A 22,279-nucleotide genomic window follows, 5' to 3' on the forward strand; every position below is an offset into this window, starting at 1 on the left:
AAACAAGTTATTTAAATGAGTAAGCTAGTTGAAGTCAGTGGCAAAATAGCCAAATTTATAGGTATTGGCACACAAAACACAACTATGAGTCTTCAGTTTGCAACTTTTGATAAAATAGTTTGCTTTCTCCCTGCTCTTATACACCTCTCCACTAATTCACTATTTACTGGAGATGGGGAGCAACTGATTTAAAGTCCTTCCACAGAGGACAATTAGGTATAGCTTTCTATTCTGGGAAAGGCTTGTAAATTGTATTTGAAAAGTAATGTTAACTGGTCTGAAAGATCATCTTTCCAAACCACACTTGAGCTCAGTTTATGATGTTTACTTTCTGTCAAAACTTAGGAAAAACATTCACAGTTAACTTCCATAATATAAAATGTCTGTCTCAATAGGCATTAAAGAAGCATTGGTCAACAGGTATAATATTGTTAGACTATATAGCTAATGTGAATGTGGTCATGACCTCCCAAATAGATCAAAGACTAATCGCTTTGACAGTTAAAAGATGGCAGAGCTTGCCTTGGGCCTTTCGCTGCTGCACATTGGAACTACTTGTTCGGAAAACAGGCCTGAGGGACAAGAATGTGTTTATAAGGATGAGCAGGTAGAAGTAAAAGGTTGTCTTTTGACATTTCAACTAATCCCTTCCAGCCTTTGGTTTACTTAACATTTAGGCTATTTGCTGGCAGGAGAAACTGGCTTTTTCACATATGCTGTATGTCATTTTAAATTGGGCATTGATTTTCATGCCTGATAATCCTTAAGTGTACAATGAAATAGATTCTGATGTCATTAAAATGAGGTATACTGACTTCCTACCTTTTCTAAACCCTTAGTTTTGTTTTTTCTAATAAGTGTGATTCCACAAAGATAATTATTATTTATTTTTGAAAATCTTTTCTATAATAAATATGTTTCAAAGTTAACCTTTATGTATGGTTCCTTTCGGGGTTTTTTTGTTTGTTTTTTGTTTTGGGTTTTTTTTTGGTTTGGTTTTTAACTTTTCATCTAAAATAATTCCCCTAGGTAAAATATTGGCAATATTTTAATGACCGTTTGGATTGTAAAAAGTGTTTGAAAATCTACAAGAAATTAAAATAATGTAGTCATACAGAAAAGTTCATTTATTTTCATGAAAAATAAAAGACCAAGGAGACATAATTTTGTCTATTTAATCTGATAGCTACATTATCTCTAAATATTTCACTTATAGCTGGTACTTCCTACAGCAACTGTTGTCATAGGAACAGTGGTCATTTTAAAGTATTATATTAGTCTGTCCATGTACAGGAAATTTTGAAAATCCCTAAGCTGTTATGTCTAACAAAGTATAGATTATAATTTCTTTGAGGAAAATACTGTTAAAGAGAAACTGCTTTAGGTTATATTTTGAGAAATAGGTAGGAACTGTGTATAATTTTTCCCAATTAGAATTTTTAAAATCGTTGTCCTTCAAATCTTTAAATATTACTATGTACTTCAGTGCTGAATTTTTAGAAATTGTTTTTATATATTATCTAATATTTTTGGTGCCATACTATTTACTACTTATCTTACTTTTAAAAACAAAGTTTATTTCCTTCATATTCTAGTTATAAGGTTTTAATTTAGAAATTTAATAGGTTATTTTGAGGAGATATAAAATAATAAAATTTTTTACCTGCCAATTTGAAAGCTACTTGTAAGAAGTGTAGTGTTCTGTTTTCTTTCCTAAAGCATGTTCTTTTGTTTAAAAAGTTTAATAGTATTATACTTACACTAAAAATGCTGTGGTTTTCCTTGAATAGTTTTACAACTTCTTAAAACTGTAAGTTTTGTTCATTTATCTTGAAAGTTCAAAATTTTTCCAAGAAAGTAACTCTTTGTATCTTTATTTAGGCTTGTACTACAAAAATATACTATTTGATTACATTACCCATATTACATTAGATTAACTAGTTGCTAGAAATTGTAGTAATTCCGTGAGCTTTTAATACTAGCAGTTTGTTATAGGTGAATAAATTGCTGTCACTGAATTCTAGAACCATCTTTTACTTAATTAGATTTCCTTACTCATTCAATCTTTAAATAGAAAATATAAGATACAACAAATTTGAATTACCTAAGGTCACTCAGAAAAGCCATGTAGTATCAGACTCTAAAGTTTTTACTCTTAAGAGAGCCAGCTCTGGAGCTGGACAGACCCGGATTCAAATTCCAGCTCTACCCTTTACAGGCTGGGTCACATTCAACATGTTACTTAATCTTTTAAACTTTAATTTTCTTATCTTTAAAGTGGAGCAATAATATCTACCTTTTAAGATTATCGTGAGGATTAAATGAGATAATACCTATTGATCACTGCACTGAGCTTGAAACAGTATAGGAGCTCAATAAATGCTGTTATCATTATTCTTTTTGTTGTTTTTGTTTTTCATTATCAATCAGCTAGGTTTATCACCAGTTACCAAAACAAAACTGTAGTGGCTATGCACATTTTCTTCTTTACTAATTATGTACAACACAGTGTTGTTGGTGATGGTTAACTTTACAATTTAGCCTTTATGTTACAGAATGTCCAAAGTGCAAAGACTAAAAGAGGAGAGCAATCAACATCACCCTGAGTTATTATTCTTTGTCTCCCAACTTCAATTTTGACTTTCTGTTTAGCTAACTCTTAATGTCAATTTCTGCTCTTGGTTTAGAAATTATTTCAACATGGGGTAAGCCAAATTTATCTTCTTTCTCAAACATACTTCTTTTCTTCTCTCAGTGGATTGTTGAACTGCTTCTCGCCGTGGTTGGAAAGTAGGAGTAATTTCTGGCTTTTCTCTTTTTAATAGGCCCCACTTCTGCTTGGTCAATTAGGACCTGTAGCTCCACAGTGTGTTAAGAACCGGGCCTCCTTTCTATCCCTTTTCCTCTCTAGATTAGGCCCTCATAACTTTTGCACCAAATTCATAACACATCTTTATTTTTCAACTCCTCTCACTTCTGTACACTATAATCAAAGTTAATATTTGATAGCCACTTGTGCTTATATTCTTTTCTGTTCATTGCAAGCTCTTGTTAGGCAGAAAATATTTTAACTCACCTTTATATTCCTAGTGCCTAGCACAGATGCCTTGCACACAGCCAGAACTGTAAATGTTGAACTTAATTCAGTGTTTCTCTCAGCTACCAAAATTTTCTTATTCCCATTATATCAATTTTCCTATTTTAAATGTTTTTTTTTTAATGTTTCTGCAGCATTCTTGAGAGCTACTTAAAACCCTTTATTCAATTAGTGTGAAAAGTCTAAAATCATAATACGTTTTTCTTTAATTCAGAACTTGCATTTTACTTTTTAAAGGAAAACTTTTTATAGGAAAAAGCGCATTGATTTATATGTATGGATAGATCAGTCTGAATTGCGTATATCATATGTTCTGACCTTGTATAAAAGTAGTTCACTCTTGGGATAATGCAGTTTTAAATATTTTTCTGAAGACCAGATGAAGGTTGGGTTATGTGGTATATGCTTTGTTGTGGCACTGCTTTTATTAGGAATGCAGTTTTTTTATGCCTAGTGAGTCTCTTTGGAGAAGGAGATGATTATAATATCAAATTTAATGACTAGGTAACAATTTTTATTTTCCCAGCAAACAAGTAAAAGTTTAATTTAACACAATGCCTGTATGTTAGTACCTAGATAGAAAATGAACGCAGGTTTAATCATTGAGAAAAATGAGAGATTTTTGACCTCCTTTAATAGTGGAGACTTTGAAGTACTACGTGTTATATTGAATGTATTAGTACTGTCTCAACTATGAATTTTAAATTTGTTTAGATCATTACTGAATGCTTTTCTATGCTCCGATTCTTTTATACTAGTAATTTTGATGTGTATGAAGCTATTTTGCCTTTTTTTTTTGTTTGTTTTTTTGGTGACTGGCCAGTGTTATTTTGCTGTTACTGATGTGTTTCATTGCTTCCATTGATCTCTCTTAAGATTTACTTATTTTTCTGCCTTCTTCAATCTGCTGTTAAACCTACTCAGTGAATTTTTATTTCAGTTACTGAATTTTTCACTTACAGCATTTCCATTTGAATCTTTTTTATACTTTTCACTTCTCTGCTGAGAGTCCCTAAAATTCATTCATTAAACTGTATGTTTTTATGTTATTTAAATGTCTTCTTGGGAGTGGTAGTGGTTGTGGCTGGCCCACTCAGGGGTCTGAACCCTTGACCTTGGTGTCATCAGCACTGTGCTCTAACTAGCTGAGCTAACCAGCAGCCCTTTTATTTAAATATAGTTATAAGAGCTGCTTTAAAGTCTTTGTCTGCTGTTCTGATAACTGGACCCCCTGTAGGTTGGTTTCTATTGATTGCCCTTTTTTTTTAATTGAATCATAATTGATTATACATATTTTGGGGATTCAATTTTGACATATGTTGATCAAATCAATATTACTAGTATGTATATTTTTACAAATTATACTTATTCTTTATGCCCTTTGTCCAATCTGTCCCAATCCCCCTCCCCTTCTCCCCTCCCACCACTGCTAACCCTAGATTTCTTCTCTCCCACTGAAAGAGTAATGGTTACTCTGTTGATTTGTTGCCTAGATGATCTGTCCAATGCTGAGAGATGTGTTCAGGTCCCCCAGTATTATCAAAGAGCAGATGTTTCTTCTGTCACTTTGAAATGGGCTTTGTGGAGAGAGACATCCTCTCTTTTCTTTATCTCCGCTGGTGACTCTCCTTGTGTCAATGCACTCCAGTGGCTGGTGGACCATCTGCATGGTATTTGTGACGTCTAGCCACTTTCATGGCAGCCGTGGTTACTGTGGTGGCTGTGGTGGGCCACCCACGACGATGTGATGTTTTTGGCATGCTTCTTGGTGCTGGTGTTGTACCTGGTTGTAGGCGGGGGTGGGGGGTCTGGTCCCCTGCTCCATGTTTCCTTATTTTGGGTCACATTTTTCTGGTAAATTTTATTTTACACTAGACATTGTGCACGGTACATTATAGAGATTCTGGATTCTATTATCTGCTGAAGAATATTGATTTTTGTTTTTTGTAGGCAGTTCAGTTAGTGTCTAGTCATCTCTAATTTGTATGGGCATGATTTGATGATTTGTTGGGGGAGATCTGGGAAAAACAGTACTCAATCTTTATCTCCATTGTGAATCTTGTCAGGGTTTGGTTTAAGTCTTTGTTGGGGCTGGTTTAGAATAGGCATTACTCTGATTTGTGGTCCTTATTCCTAATGTGACATCTGGCCTTTCTGATTTCTCAGGTTGCTATGTCAAGTGTCAACAACAAATCTCCAGTCTGGCTGAATTCCAACATCTTTAAGTATTCCTTGACCTTTATTAGCTCTGTTCTACTCTCAGCCTATATTAGGTGCTCTCTGGTAAGCCATGGGTGTCACTGTACACATGTGCAGCCAAACCTTCGACCAGGAACTTGCTGCAGCTCTGCTCATGGACTGTGGGGCTGTCCCCATATTGTTCCCTCCTTTCTGTCCTGCCCCACGATTCCAGGAATTTCAGATGTCCTAAACTTTGGAATGCTCCCTAAATCTTGTCAGGACCACTGTGTTCTATATTCGAGATGAGTGCTCTGTAGTTGGGAAATTGTACCCACAGGGAGATGAGTTTCCCTTCTGTCATGAATTGCTGTCTGCCCTTTGCTGCTGAAAACAGTTGCCTTATATAAATAAGGCAAATATATAAATACTTTGCCCAATTTTGTGCTTGTGTATGGTAGGAAACTTTGTACTAGTTACTCTATCATAGCTGGCAATGACGTTATCCTTCTTTTAAGTATTTGCCATTCTTATAGATAAAAAGTAGCATTTTCATTTTAGTATTCCTGATTACTATTAAGGCATCTTTTTATGTGTTTATAAGCTATATGTATTTCTGCTATAAATAACAATTTATGTGCCTTTTTTTTTTTTTTTTTCTTTTTTAGGCTTTTTCTTACTCTTTGTATATAAAGGTTGTATTAATACTTTAGCTATGTTACAAATATATTCTCACACATTTTTTATCTTTGTTTAAAGATTTCTTTTGCCTTAGAAATGTTTAGCTTTTAGGTAGAGAGATCTGTCAAAACTTTTCCTCTGTGGGCTTTGTTTTATAGTCTTGCTTGAAGAGATCTTCCCCACTTAAGAATAAAATAGTTTTTCATATTTTCTCTTTAGAACATTTGTAGATTTTCAGTATATCTTAGATTGATTTTCATAGATGATATAAGATAGGGATTCAACTTTACTTTTTTTCAAGTAATTACTTTTTCAAAAGTTGTTCCTAATACCATTTGTTTAATAGTTTGTCTTTTCCTCACTGATTTGAAATTCCACCTTTATTATGTACTAAACAAGCAATGGTCATCTTCCAGATTCTATTCTGCATTCCAGTTTTTTGTTTATCAGTGTCACACTGTTTTAATATCTGACTGGAAAATCACTTTATTGTACAGTTTCAAAAAAATTAACTATGGAATTATTTTATCCAATTCAATATAACTAGCAGTTCAATTTGCAGAAAAGAGTTTATTGTTCAAGATGTTTTAAAACAGTGATTCTTAGTATTTTAGAGTCTCAGGACCTTTTTGACAATATGGTTAAAGCTATGAACTCTGTCCTCAGAAACATGCACATGGGCACACATCAAATACAAGGTTTTCACAAACCCCAGAAACCTATCTTTCAGTCCTCTAGTATTACATGGACTTGAGCTTGAACACCCATTTTAGAAGGAATTATTCAAGCATTTAATAAGACTTCTAACCCAGAATGTCTTTAATTTATAGCTGAGAAAAACTTGAATGGTACCAAGTAATAAGACATCCTATGCAACTTGCTTTAAAATACTGCAGTGTTTCTTCTTTCTGACACATACACATTCACAAGAAAACATGGGCAAGGATATATATTAAACAAGATTGACAATATTGCATGATGGAGGTACATTAAACACTTCTCTTTTTTTGTATAGCAAATTTTTCCATAACAAAATATTTTTTAAAAAAATAAAATTTAGTACCAAGGGAGTAGCAGAGACCAGTTTCACCCTCCTGTCTAAAAGAACTAGAAAAGTGAATGTTATTATGAAACAGTGTTTTTAGACATTGAACAGTAGGTAGAAAAGGACTTCTCTTCCTCAGAGAGGAAGGAAACAAGATGAATCCTATAATTGCACCAGATTATTGCCTGGAGGGAGTTACCAGACCACAGTGCAGGGAGAATAAACCCAGACAGAAGCTGGCAGGTTCACTGAGTTGAGATGAGTTCAGGGAGGCCATGGCAGCTAGAATTTGCAGGGCAGAGTACCAGAGAGGATGGAGCTACAGAGAGAAAGCTCCAGATATCTGCAGCCAGGTCCCCTTGAATCTTTGGTTGAGTATTGATTGGCACATACATGAGAGGAAACTAAGGTCAGGAAAAAGAGTAAGCAGAGCAATTCCTTGAACTCACAAAGGGCTGGGAATAGTTTGTGTTCTCACCAGCCAGAGTAGAAAAGACCTCATAATCCATGAAGCACTGGATACAATCACCAGAAGACTTTCACCTTTGTACTGAGGATAAATTAGCCCTAGACTAAAGGTTGCTTTGGACCTGCCCTGACAAATCTTAAAAGCAAGCCTCCAAAGAATCAATGGTTCCAAGTAACCTAACTGCACTCCAGAACAAAATATAACACTATTGACATAATACAATGATATCCAGTTACCACTGATGTAACATTTACAATGTCTAGTATCCATTCAAAAATTAGTAGGCATGTAAAGAAGAGAATGTAACTTTTTTTTTTTTTTTTTTGTCTTTTTCGTGACTGGTACTCAGCCAGTGAGTGCACCGGCCATTCCTATATAGGATCCGAACCCGCGGCGGGAGCGTCGCTGCGCTCCCAGCGCCCGCTCTCCTGAGTGCACCACGGGCTCAGCCCAGAGAATGTAACTTCTAATACAGAAGAAAATCAATCAATAGAAACAAAACCAGAATGAAAGAGATGTTAGAACTAGAACTAGCAGACAGTAATGTTAACATACCTCGTTTTATGTTCTATTATGTCCAAAGAAGATATAAGAAAACATGAGCAGAGCACAGCTACAAGAGAAACAAGATTTTTAAAAAATTTTTTGGTAGCTGACTGGTATGAGATCCGAATCCTTGATCTTGGTGTTATTAGCACCATGCTGTCCTGAGTGAGCTAACCAGCCAGCCCCTGATATATTTTAAATACCTAGATGAAATTACTAGATATGAAAAATACAATATGTGAAATAAAAAAATATACTGGATGGATCAGACATTGCAGAAGGAAAGATCAGTGAACTTGAAGTGAACTTTGAAATAAAAGTTATCAAAAATGAAGTATGGAGCGGGAAAAAACCTGGAAATAGTGAACAGATCATCAGTGAAATATAGGGTAATATAAGGTAGCCTAAAAAGGTTGTAATTGGAGTCCAAGAACGAGAAGAGAGTGTATGGAGGCAGAAAAAAAAAAAAGAAAGAAAGAAATAATAGTTGGAAAAGTTCCAAATTTGATGAAGACTGTAAACCCACAAGTCCAGGATGCTTAAGAAAACTCAAGCAGAAGACACATACAGCAAGTCATAATCCAGTCAAAATTGCAGAAGAAAAATGAGATATTACATACAGAGAAAGAGGGCAGCAGCAGACTTTTTTTTAGAACTATGCAAATCAGAAAATAATGAAGAGACATCTTTAAAATACTGAAAGAAAAAAAAATGTCAAATAAGAATTCTTCATCTGTTTAGGAAATCTCTCAAAAACAATTTATGATAAAGGCTTTTGAGAAAAACAAGAGCTGAAGGAATTCATTGCCAGCAGACTTGCCCTTCTAACTAATGTTAAAGGAAGTTCTTCAGGTAGAAGGAAAATGATACCAGGTGCAAATTTAAAACTACACAAGGAAATGAAGAGTGCAAGAAATGGTAAAGGCATGGATAAATACAGTGTCTTTTAAGAGATAATTATCTTTTTAGACAAAGAGCATTACTGGAAAAAGTGGAAATCTGAATAAAGTACATAGATTATTTAATATAATATACCAATCAATGTTAATTTCTTAGTTCAGCGTATGTATCATAGTAATATAAGATGTTAACATTAGGGGAAATTGGATAGATGGTATAAGGAATATCTACTATCTTTGCAACTTTTCTGTAAATCTAAACTTATTCCAAAATTAAAAGCTTGTTTAAAAATAAAAGACAAGGTACTATTTAAAACATGCTATCAAAATGTTTTATGGGTTTATAGAATATGTAAAATTAAAATGTATGGCAACCACAACATAAAGAACAGAAAGGGAAATGGAAGAGTACATTGTGGTGTGTAGTTTTTGCACTATATTTGAAGACCATAATAAGTTAAAGATGTATATTGTAAACCCTAGAGCAATCACTAAAAAGTAAAACAAGACATATAGCTAATAATCCAATAGTGTAAATAGAGGGGAAAAACACTTGATTGATCCAAAAAATATAAAGCAGATGGGACAAATAGAAAAAAAAAAAAAAAAAAAATATATATATATATATATATATATATATATATATATATCAAGAGTATAGTCTTAAACCCAATTATCAGAATAACTACATTATGTGTAAATAATTAAATATCCCAATTAAAAATCAGATTAATCAGACTGGATAAACATAAAAGAATGAACTATTCATATATATATTTCAACATGGATGAATTCCAGAAGCATTATTCTAAATGAAAAAGGCATACTGTATGATAACATTTACATGAAATTCTAGAAAAAGCAAACCAGAAATTGGATCAGTGATTGCCAGGACCATCAGTGGAGGAAGGAAATTGACTTCAGAGGGATAGGAGGGAACTTGTTTGGGGTGGAGGGGGGTGAAAATATCCTATATTATGATTGTGGTGGTGGGAACATGACTATATGTTAAAATTCATCTACTTGTATGCTGCCAGTGTGTGAATTTTATTGTATATAAATTATTTCTCAATAAAACTGTTTGACATCATACAGCTGATTATATGCATGAGCAAATGTAGGGAATGTAAGCATGTATAAAACTGTTCTAAATGAACTGGGGAAAAAAATCAGTGCTAAGAAACAAAATAGGTCAAGGGTTCAGATCCCTGTACCAGCCAGCTACCACGATCAACACACACACACACACACACACACACACACACACACACACACACACACACACACACACACACACACACACACACACACACACAATAATAACTTAAAAAAATTATTCAGTATATGTGCTGCCGAAGCGAGCACCTAAAAAAAATTATTCAAAATGTTAGAAGTTAGTATGATTTTTAAAGCAAACTTTAATTATATACTACATTTTTTGTGTATTTTAAAATCATTAGGTTGAACTAAAGCGACAATACAATGACCACCATTCAAAATTAAGAGGTCTTTTGCCTGGCCGTCAGTGGTATGAAATTCAAGCATACAGGGCTTTAAACCAGGCCCTAGGTAGGTAAGTGGAGTGAACTTCAATATGTTACTGTAATATTGTCTGTGACCAGGGCTTTATGTAGAGCTAATCTTGTTACTTTATCGTTACAATAAATTTGGTAAAATTTCTTTTAACTGGGACCCTAGGAACTGGTATGATTTCAATGATAGGTGTTACAAGTGGTAGTTGAAAATAGTAAATAAAATAAATTAGACCCCAAGGCGAAATTCAAAATTTGGTAAAGTTAAAGAAATTTTATGGTTGGTCAAACAATGAATGGCACACAAAGATACTCAGTAAATGTTTATTAAAGTGAGCTCACTACCAAAACAAAAAAGTTTTGTCTTGTGAGCATGAAAACCTAGATGATGATTTTATATGTAAACAGCCCCCTCCCCTGACCTGCCAAAAATGTCAGGGAACAAAATTGAAATACCAGCATGTGTTTGCAAATTGTACTTTCAGTCACTGAAGGTATGTAGAATCCTTGTATCTGTTAAATTATGTTCTTCTATCAAATACAAACAAAATCTGTTACTGCCCAGTGGGAGTTTGCAGTTAATGATTTTATATTCTTCTATGTAAAGGAGGCATCTGACAGGGAAAAAAATAATATTTTCATTTTAATGTCATTTCTAAGGTTTAGATAACAGTGTGATTACAATCGGCACTTTCTTGTATCTTCTGTGTATAGTGGTAATGTTGATGGATAACATTGAAACTGAAGGATATTGAATCATTGAAGAAAGAAAAGACAAAATAATAGCTTTTTTAAAACTTTGTTTTTTTACATTTTAAGGTGTTGCAGAGCAGTTGAGGTGGAGGGGGGAAAAGGGGAAAGGAGATAAGGTAGGAGGGTGAGGAAGGGGGGTGGTTGAGGCCTGTGGCACCCCCCTCATTCTGGCAGAGGAGCCCAGGGTACTTCCAGCGGCAGCTTAGTGGTCATTGCTGGGCTGGATGCAGGTGTTGGGGGTCCTAGCTGAGGCCCCCAGCCCCTCCACCCTGGCTTGGGAGCCTGTGGCACTTCCTGCAACATCCCAGTGGTTGTCGCTGGGCTGGATGCAGATGTTGGGGGTGTGTGGCTGAGGCCCTCAGCACCGCCCACCCCAGCTTGGGAGCTGGGGAGGGGCTTCCACTGGGGGCTTGGTCATCGCTGGGCTGGATGTGGACATGGGGATGGGGAAGGGATGTGGCTGGGGCCCCCGGCCCTCTCCCCACCCCAGCTTGGGAACTTGGGGGGCTTCTGGTCCTTCTGGGTTTTGTAGATGTTCTTTGGTGGTATTAGACCTTTTTTGTTTTTTCTTTCAATTCTATGTTGGATTATTAGCTACCCACACTACTTAAACTCTGCACTGGAACTAATTTTTTGTCCTTTGCTTACTTCTAAAATGGGAGAACTTCCTGTGGGAACCAGCACTTGAGCCCTGTGGCTGAGCTAGATTTCTTCTTTGCTGCTGATTCCCTGGGAAGCCTTTTTTTGCAGCTCGGGTTTTGATTGTTAACCCTGAAAGCACTTCCAGGTCTTGTGAGGTCTGGCACACCTGGGTTGTGTAGAAACTGGTCTGGGCCTGAGTTTTTTAAGCAAACTGCAACCCCTGCAGTTCTGTATTCCTGACCAGTCTCCACTAAGTGGGCCTGTGCTGATTAGAGGGCAGATCAGCTTTCCATGCTATGCCCCAATGTTCCCCCTGTGGGCCTGTCTTCCCCCATCACCCACACTCCAAACACTTCCCATAGAATGGACCATGTGCCGGTCCATTGCAATGACTCACCTGCCTTTGAGTGGCTCCTTTTTTCTGTTGTCTGTGGCCCTCCACTCCTGTGTGGGTCTACGTGAACCCTGTTAGTGGTCTAGCTGGCCTGAGGGCCAGCAAGGCCTGGTTCTTCCCTGCAGCCTCCAAGCAACTTCATACGAAGGGCACAGCTGTGGCTTTTGCCAGCTCTTGCTCCGTGTGCTTACCAGGGCCAGCCTTGAAGTGGCTGGAGCTTGAAACAGTCTGAGGGGTCCTTTCTTTCTCTCATCGCAGCTTCTCCCACCTTCTTGAATTGTGTGGGTCTCTTCTCTTCCCCTGGGCTCTAGCTGCCCCAGCTTGGCAGTTGTTGGTTTTTAATAGTTGTAAATTGGTTAATTGTGGGAGAGTGTGACACTGGGTACCATCAATTCCATCGTCTTGACTGGAAGTGAAGTAATAGTTTTTTAAAAAGTAGAAACGGGCAGTAAAACATTTAGCAAATCATTCAAGAAGGATTAAAACAAGCCATGGTCATGGTATTAAGGAATTAACACCAACTAAACATTTAATCATAATACTCCTTTTTCCAAGGATTCTGACCCATTAAGATTGGTGCTTTGTGGAACTAGTTCTTAAATCATCATTTTATATTGTAATTTCATATTATTGGACATCATCATTCAATTATAAACATAATTAGATTTTGTACAAATTAACTTGAGATTTTATATTTTCTATTTGTGAAATTGTAGTTACCTTAACCATATAATAATTTTTTTCTTAATGAAGCTATAAGGCATTCAGATAATTCAAATGAAAGAAACAGGATAAGAGTAAAATAATGAAAACATGACTATCTGACATATTTGCAGTTCAAACAGAAGACCTATAGTTAACCATAATCTGACCTAACCAAATCCAGAATTTAGATTTTTCTCAGGTATCTTGTGTACATCACATTAGCCCATTTGCACATAAGCAGACCAGATTGCATATGAGTTCAGATTTACATATAGCTGATAACATAGGACTACAGTTGGATTTAAGTACCAGAACACGTCACCCACTCCCTTCCCCATCATTTCAGAATGGTATTCTGCAGGTGTTTTTCTTCAGACCGAGTGATTCAGTTACATGGTCAAGCTACTGATGTCCTGCTGCCCTTTTCTGCCTAGAAATCCCATCTTACTTGGAATCAAGTTGCACTTCAAATTGTTCTTGAAGCATCTCATCTGCTTACTTTGTCTTTCCCTGCTAATTGACCTGTTTTGTTTGAATTTTAATGTTCAGCTAATAGTTTTAGGGGAGCTTAAACATATATTTAAAATTCTTGACTTTTAGTCATTATACTCAATTTTATGAAAATAAATATTCTTTGTTGATTTTTTGAATTTTAATATAAGCAGTGCCTTGAATTTCAGGGAACCATGTGAAGCCAAAGTTACATTTGTATCCTACTTCATTATTTATAAACCTTTTCCAAATATATTATCTCATTTGATTCTTCCATTGATCACTTCCAACAGTAGTGTATATTGGAGCCTTATGTTTTATTTCATTGTTTTGTTTGGTTTTAAACTGGCCCTTTACATCCTGACCCCGCCCACTTCTAAAACCACAAGACTTGCTTTTTCATCCTTATACCCTATCTCTGTCCACTAAATTTCTTACTGTTAAACATAAACATCTCACTATTAAACTATTAAATGTACTATATCCCTTCATTACTCTCTGCCTTGGCAGATACATTACCATACAATTCATTTGACAAATTTAGCAATCAAAACCTAGTTGAAGGTCATGTCCTTTACGAGGATTTGTTTTATTTCTCTAACTAATTATTTGTATCTTAGTAAACTCATAGCATTTTGTGTATTATCTCTATTATAGCATAAGTCTTACTGTATTGCAATAGTCTGTTTATATATGTTTCCTTCTCTGAGAAGCAATCAACTATGTCTCAGCTTAGGACATACATGCTTAACAATTGCTTGTACAATTAGTGAAAAATACCAGGTTCAGTGTTTTTCCCAGTATACCACATTGCCCAGAGAGCTAGAGCTTCAAAACATGCTTTTGTAGAACATCATAAAAATCATGCACTTGTGGTATTGATACGTAACACGGTACTTTTAATATTTTATAAATTCTAAAAAATGGTGAACCCAGCTATCATTTTACTGATTTTTCAAGGAAACAATATCAGCAAGTAGCAATTTTTAATAAAGGAACATATCCTTGTAAAAATCAATAAGATTTTTAAAAACTGAAAAAATAAAGATCAAGCAAATGGTATACTATTTGATAAAACCCATAATGTTCACAGAATGACAGAAAAGGTGCTTGTACTCTGAGGCACTTGATTTTTTTTAATGTTATCTTTTTTTTAAGGCCACATGAGACTGTTACAGTATTTGAAGTAATGTAAGTCTATGAAATATAGCTTTCAAAACATACCAGATGGTTTTACAACCAGGTTACAACTATACTATGAGTTTCCTAGCCAGTCTGTTTTACTAAAAGTATAATCTTTGTCTCAAGTGAGCATAATTCATTTGAGCAAAGCAGTTTGAAAACAATGGAAAAAAGAAAAGGTGAAACCTTTTTCTCTGAACTGTTTTGTTAACTTTTAAATACCTTTCTACCATAGGACACTTTAAGCGCAAATCAAAGTGGAACCAAAATAGACTGGCACCCTGACTTTTTGTTGATTTTCAACACTCTTACATACTATTAACAATATTTATCTTGTTCCTGTCCTGCCCAGTGTTATGGTCTGTTGCCTTGGAACCTGTAGATTACTTTAATATCAGAAGAGAATGTCATATGAAATGTAGATTTTTTAAAGTATCAGTGGAAAAATTGAGCATTTATGTTAATCTTTACCCCTTCAAAGTCCCATGACAGGAAAGGAACAAAATGTCAAAGTTATAGGGAGTGGGAGAGGAGACAAGAGATGTGAACAAATTTTGGATCCTGGAAAACAGTTGAATGACCAAATGACTTATCAGGCAAGAGAAAGCTAAAATTTAAATCTGTAGTGATCAGAGCCATCAAACCCCCCCAGATTTATGCATGGAAAAAAAAGCTCAGGACTTGGGGCATTCTAAAATGTCAGTGAAAGAAAGATTAAACACAGGAGGACTGGTTTCAAGTTAGTATAAGAAGCAGTTAGACAGCCCTTTTCCTCACTTGGATTTACTTCTGGAAAAGTTGAACCAGAGAGTCTCTATATCCTTCAACAGACACAGCTAAGGATGTATTAAAGATGGGGGTTAATACATACGTATTATGTATCGGGATTCTACTTACTGAATGTGAGAACTCCATTCCGCTTTTCTTCTCAGCTCTGAGTAAGGTGACAATCAGTCATATTACCAAGGCAGAAATGTGTAGTATTCCTGTCTAGAGAAACAGACCACCTCATGAGAGAGTGTCTACAATGTAACTGGTCCTGTTTTTACCAAATTATCCCACAGCAAAATCTTACAGCCTATAAGCCCACCCATACATACAGAACTGCCAATTAGTGTTTTAGTGTCTTATTAAGTAAGTGTGTAGAGTCTTCACAAGATATTCAAGGAAAGTCTCTGACATGAAAAACAGACCAAAACAGTAGCAGAACAATTCCAACAAAACAAAAACAGGGTGGAAAAACTCAGAGAAAACAAACAGTGCAATAGAATAGAAGACAGATTAGCCAGCTCTTTCTGTAAAGGGCCAGACAGCATATGTTTTAGGCTTTGCAGGCCATATACAGTCTCTATCACATATTTTCTTCATTTTTCCTTTAACTCTTAAAAACATAAATTCTATTCCTACCTTGAAGGGTGTACAAAACAAGACATAGGCTGGATTTGCTCTGTGGGCTGTAGTTTACCAACCCCTGGATAGGAGAAATCTTCAAAAAATGTATCAGTAATATCCAAGGGAGGTAAGATACTGCCTCTGTGAAATAAGACCAGAAAATAAGAAAAAGCTTTTGGAAATTAACATGATAGCAACACTTTAAATGCAGAATAGTGCTTGGATGATAAAATTGAAATTTCCCAGATGGAAAAGAGAAAATGGGAAAGAAGAAATAGAAAATTAGAAGATCAGTATGCAAGAGCCAACTTCTGATAAATAGGAGATCCATATCAACAGAACAGATAAGACCAAAACCACAAAATAAATAAATAAATAAAAATAAAACAGTATCCAACACATTTTCGTGAAAATACTTAATGGTGCTAACACCAAGGTCAAGGGTTCAGATCCCATACCAGCCAGCAGCAAAACAAAACAAAACAAAAAAACACTTAACAAAGTAGGAATATAAGATACCTCCTTAACTTTAAAAAGAGCATCAATAAAAAACTCACAGCTAACATCACACTTAAGGGTGAAAGACTGAAAGTTTTCTCCTAAGTTCGAGATCATGACAAGAATGTCCACTTTCACCACTCCTAGTCAATATTGTATTGGAGGTTCTCACCAGGGCAGTGAGGCAAGAAAAAGAAATAAATGTATGCAAATAAGAAAGGAAGAAGTAACACTATCTTTATTTGTAAATTACATGATATTCTACATAGAAAAATCCTAAGGAATACATGAAAAAAATAACAATTAGAGTTAATAACAATACAGCAAGGTTTCAAGTTAGAAGGTCAATATACAAAAATCAATGGCATTTCTATTCATTGGAAGCCAAATATCCGAAATGAAGTTAGGAAAATTCCATTTAAAATAGCATCAAAAAGAATAAAATACTTGGTAATAAATTAAAGGAGGTGAAAGATTTGTACACTGAAAACTGCAAAACTTTGTTGAAAGAAAATCCTAAATAAATGGAAAGAATCTCATGTTCATGGATCAGAAGACTTATTGTTAAAATATCAACACTTCCCCATATCGATCAACAGATTCAGTGCAATACCAATCAAAATCCCAGCTGGTTTTCTGGCAAAAATTGAGAGGTTGATTCTAAAACTATTATGGAAATGCAAGGAATACAGAATAGCCAAAACAATTTTGGGGAAAAAAGGAACCTAGTAAGAGAACTAACAATTTTCTATTTCAAATTTACTACAAAGCTACAATAATCAAGACTTTGTTGTACTGTCATGAAGATAGACCTATTATAGCTCAATTGTTAGAATGGAGGGTTCATAAACAAATTTATACATTTTCAGTGACTTGATTTTTTTAAATTCCACACCTTTACTTTGTCCTTTTGGACATCTATGCAGGCCACACTCCATAGGGCTCCCACTGCTTTGGCTACATGACAGTTTTTAGATCTGTGGCCCAACCCTTTTGCCTTTTGAGGATTACAGAAAATGATTTTATTTGTAATTTCTAATCCTCCCATTCCCCCCCTCCCCAAACACATGAGTTTACAAACACATTAACATGTAAATGACTAGAAACCTCCTGGCAGGGACATCCTGGGTTGTCTCTGCTGGATATTAACACTGGAGGGGGCATTGTCCCCACATAGATGGCACGTAACATCAGGATTCTCACGGCCACTGTCCTGGACTTGCTGCTGGCTTCTTTGGCATCTCCAGATTCAACCACCAGTTTGTCTCCACTGTGCCCAAGAAAGAGCCCAGAAGCCATGAATGAGCATGGGGTGGTAGCGGCTCCACTGCCTATCATTGCGCCAGCTCAAGCTTGTGCTGGGAGATATGCTTCCTCTCCCAACAGTGCTTCTTTTGGGCCAGCCAGTCCTTCTGCTGACACTGAGAGCCGCAGTACCAGGCCACCTGGCAGTACCCATATATGTTGAACTCTCAGAGCTGCTTCTCAGTCACCGAGCAGGGAGGGTAATAACACTTGTAGTAGATGCATGAGATCCCCTCTTCTACTACATCCTCATTGGCATTGTAATACCAGGTCACATTCAGGACTGGGAACTCCTCTTCTATGGGGTCTGTGGGAAGCTGCTGAATTGTGAGTCAGAGTAACATTTACTCCTTTTGTTTGCTGGAGGTCTCTTTGGCTTTGGGCCACCAGCCCCATGGTACCAGCTACAGGTTGTCCAGGCGATTATCCATGGTCACAGCATTGAGATACAGCACCTGAAACCCCAGAGTGATGCCTCCCTTGTGTCTCTTCCACAGCAGCTCATGAAGGAGCCTTCCTGAGCCCTTCCTTGGTTTTCGTCAAAGGCATATGCAAATGTCTTAGCACCATTTCCATCTTCATCTACTTCAATTTGGGCCTCAAAGGAATAGCTCTCCACCAACAGGATGTCTTGCTCATCTATCATCGTGTATTTGGTTTTCCTGGGCACCTGGCCCAGCCACATAATGCTCAGTTTAAAGTCAATCGTGGCCAGGCCTGTGCTCTTGACTGGCAATGCTGTTCCCTCAGGAGGTGCTAGGCCGGGGCCTGGGAGAGGCCAGGCATGCCTGGATGGGCCAGTGATGGAGCCAGTCTGGGCCAGTGATGGAGCCAGTCTGGTCCAGGCTGGACCAGTCTTAGGCCGCCTCACACCTGCTGGACCTGCTACATGCACTGGCCAGGCACCACCACAAGTTGAATTGATTTTTTTTTTTAAGTAAGAGTGCCAAGATAATTCAGTGAAAAAATAGTCTTTTCACAGATAGGACAACTGGATGATTACTTGCAAAATAATGAAGTTTGACTCCTACCTCACACCATATACAAAAGTTAACTCAAAGTAGACCTATGGGCAAAGGACCAAAGTTCAAGCAAAGGGCATAAAGAAATATCACGACTGTAAGAATGAATATATAAAAAAAATTTTTTAAGTAGACCAAAGACAGAAAAACAAGAAAACAGGCATACATTTTTTTGATCTTGGATTAGGTCATAGTTTTTTACATCTGATATTGGAAGCACAAGCAACCAAAGAAAAATGAGATAAATTGGACTTTGTCAAAGCTTAAATTTTTGTTCTTCAAAAAACAATATTAAGAAATGGAAGACAACTCACATATGGAGAAAATATTTGTAAATCAGGTAAATCAGGATCTAGTATCCAGAATATGTAAGGAACTCTTACAATTCTACAATAAAAAGATAAAATATGCAGTTAAAAATAGACCTATAATTTGAATGGACATTTCTCCATAAAAGATACACAATGACCAGTAAGAACATAAGATTATGCTCAATATCATTGGTCATTAGGGAAATACAAATCAAACCCTAATGAAATACCATTTCACACTATCTAGGGTAGGTATAATAAAAAAGAATATGTTACAGTAACAAGTGTTAATGTGGATGTGGAGATTTGGGAACCCTCATAAATAGCTGGTGGACATGTAAAATTGTGTGGCTGCTTTGGAAAAGTGTGGCAGTTTCTCAAAAAGTTGAACATAATTACTGTATGACCCAGCACTTCCACTCCTAGGTATATACCCCAAAAGAATTGAAAACATGTATTCATAGAAAACATTTTAAACGAATGTTTTGTTTTGTACATGAATGTTTATAGCAGCATTACGTATGATAGCCAAAAAGTGGAAACAATACTCTAGTGAATTGAATTATGTCCCCCTAAAACTCCCTGAAGCTTAAATTATGTCCCCCAGGTTTTATGTATTAGAAACTTAGCCCCCACTGTGACTGTTAAGAGGATGGGAAATCCTATTATGGTAATTGAAAGGTGGAGCCTTGAGGAGGTGATTGAATTAGAGGACTGTGCAATAGTGAACGGATTAATGGTAGGAGCATGGTTCTGAGGGCTTTAAAAGAAGAGGAGAGTGTGTGTCTCTCTCTCTGCTCTTTCTGCTTCCCCCATCTTGCAATGTGAGACCCCTGAGTCACTGTCGCCACCACCAGATGGACTTTGGACTTCCCAGCCTCAGAAACTGTAAGCAATGAATTTCATTTTTTGTATAAATCACCCAGTTCCAAGTATTTTGCTATAAGCAATGGAAATAGACTAATACATATGCAGATGTTCACTAACTTATGAATGGATAAACAAAATGTGATATATCCATGTAATGTGATATATCCATAGAATTCAGCCATTAAAAGGAATGAAATACTGATACATGATATAACATGAGTGAATCTTGAAAACATCATACTAAGTAAAATAAGCCAGGTACAAAATGCCACATATTATATGATTCCACTTAAATGAAATGTCCAGAACAGGCAAATTTATAGGGACAAAAAGTATATTAGTGGTTGCCAGAGGTAATAGGGAATAATTGAGGTAATTCAAAGTTACTGCTAATGGACACAGGGTTTCTTTTTGGGGTGATGAAAAGGTTCTAGAATAAATAATGGTACAGATTCAACAACCTTTTAAATACACTAAAAACCACTAAATTGTACACTAAAATTTTTCAAATAATAATTATTCTAAAGGTAAAAATATTTTTCTAAGGTCTGGCCAGTTAGCTCAGTTCGTTAGAGTGTGGTGCTGGTAACACCAAGGTCCAGGGTTCGATCCTTGTACCAGCCAGCTGCCAAAAAAAAATCTACCAAATTTAATTCAACAGTCTATAAAAAGAATAATGCATGACCACATGTGGTTATCCTAGGAATGCAAGAGACTGGTTCAATATTTGAAAATTAACCAGTATAATTTACTATATTAACAGTTGAAAGAAGAAAAACTACATGACTTTATCAATTGAATTTTTAAATATTTTCGACAAAATTAAGTGTTTATTCCTGATTAAACAAAAAAATAGCTCTTGTATAACTAGAAAAAAGGACGTTTACTTAAAATCTACAATTATTAATAATACTTAAGATAGAAGGTAGTCTGGGTGGCTAAGGAAGAAGGCCTTAGAAAATATTTTCTATACTTTTCTTGATTTCAAAATAAAATGCATGTGACATTTTTGGATATAAGTTATCAGTAGTTGGCAGAAGTAGTGGATTTTTTTAATTTTTATTTTTTATTTATTTTTTAAATTTTATTTTATTTTGTCAATATACAATGTGGTTGATTATTGTGGCCCATTACAAAAACCTCTCTCCCTACTCCCTCTTCCATCTCCCCCGCCTCCCAACAACCTCATATCTGTTCGCTTGTCGTATGAACTTCAAGGAATTGTAATTGTTGTGCCTTCTTCCCTCCCCCTCCCCAGTTTATTTGTGTATTTATTTATTTATTTTTAGCTCCCACAAATAAGTGAGAACATGTGATAATTCTTTCTCAGCCTGTCTCATTTCACTCAATATAATTCTATCTAGGTCCATCCATGTTGTTGTGAATGGCAGTATTTCATTCTTTTTTATAGCTGAGTAGTATTCCATTGTGTAGATAAACCACATTTTCCGTATCCATTCATCTTATGATGGACATTTGGGCTGGTTCCAACTACTAGCTATTGTAAATAGTGCTTCAGTGAACATTGGAGAACAGGTATACCTTCAACTTGATGATTACCATTCCTCTGGCTATATTCCCAGCAGTGGGATAGCTGGGTCATATGGTAGGTCTATCTGCAATTGTTTGAGGAACCTCCATACCATTTTCCATAGAAGCTGCATCATTTTGCAGTCCCACCAACAGTGTATGAGAGTTCTTTTTCTCTGCAACCTCTCCAGCATTTATCATTCACAGTCTTTTGGATATTAACCATCCTAACTGGAGTGATGTGGTATCTCGGTGTGGTTTTGATACTTCCTGAATGCTGAGTGATGTTGAGCATTTTTTTCATGTGTCTGTTGGCCATTCATATATCTTCCTTTGAGAAATGCCTATTTAGCTCTTTTGCCCATTTTTTAATTGGGTTACTTGTTTTTTTGTTGTAAAGTTGTTTCAGTTCCTTGTATATTCTGGATATTAATCCTTTGTCATATGTATATTTTGCAAATATTTCTCCCACTCGGTTGTCTTTTAACTCTATTAATTGTTTCTTTTGCCGTGCAGAAGCTTTTTAGTTTGATATAATCCCATTTGTTTATTTTTTCCTTTGGTTGCCTGTGCTTTTGGGGTCGTATTCATGAAGTCTGTGCCCAGTCCTTCTGCCTGAAGTGTTTCTCCTATGTTTTCTTTAAGAAGTTTTATTGTTTCAGGGTGTATATTTAATTCTTTAATCCACTTTGAGTTGATTTTAGTATATGGTGAGAGGTATGGGTCTAGTTTCATT

General features: G+C 36.0%; 1 protein-coding gene and 1 pseudogene across 1 annotated transcript in view; one reads left to right on the forward strand and one right to left on the reverse strand.

The window, feature by feature from the left end:
* Positions 1–22,279, forward strand: part of BRIP1 (BRCA1 interacting helicase 1) — a 163,472-nt gene that overhangs the window by 125,337 nt on the left and 15,856 nt on the right. The window contains exon 16 of the mRNA XM_063113182.1: positions 10,376–10,488. Coding sequence (XP_062969252.1) covers positions 10,376–10,488 — 113 coding nt within the window. The remainder of the gene's footprint in view (positions 1–10,375; positions 10,489–22,279) is intronic.
* On the reverse strand, positions 17,840–21,202 carry LOC134389490 (zinc finger MYND domain-containing protein 19-like; annotated as a pseudogene).

The sequence above is a fragment of the Cynocephalus volans genome, chromosome 10, assembly GCF_027409185.1.
Source record: "Cynocephalus volans isolate mCynVol1 chromosome 10, mCynVol1.pri, whole genome shotgun sequence".
Taxonomy (NCBI): domain Eukaryota; kingdom Metazoa; phylum Chordata; class Mammalia; order Dermoptera; family Cynocephalidae; genus Cynocephalus; species Cynocephalus volans.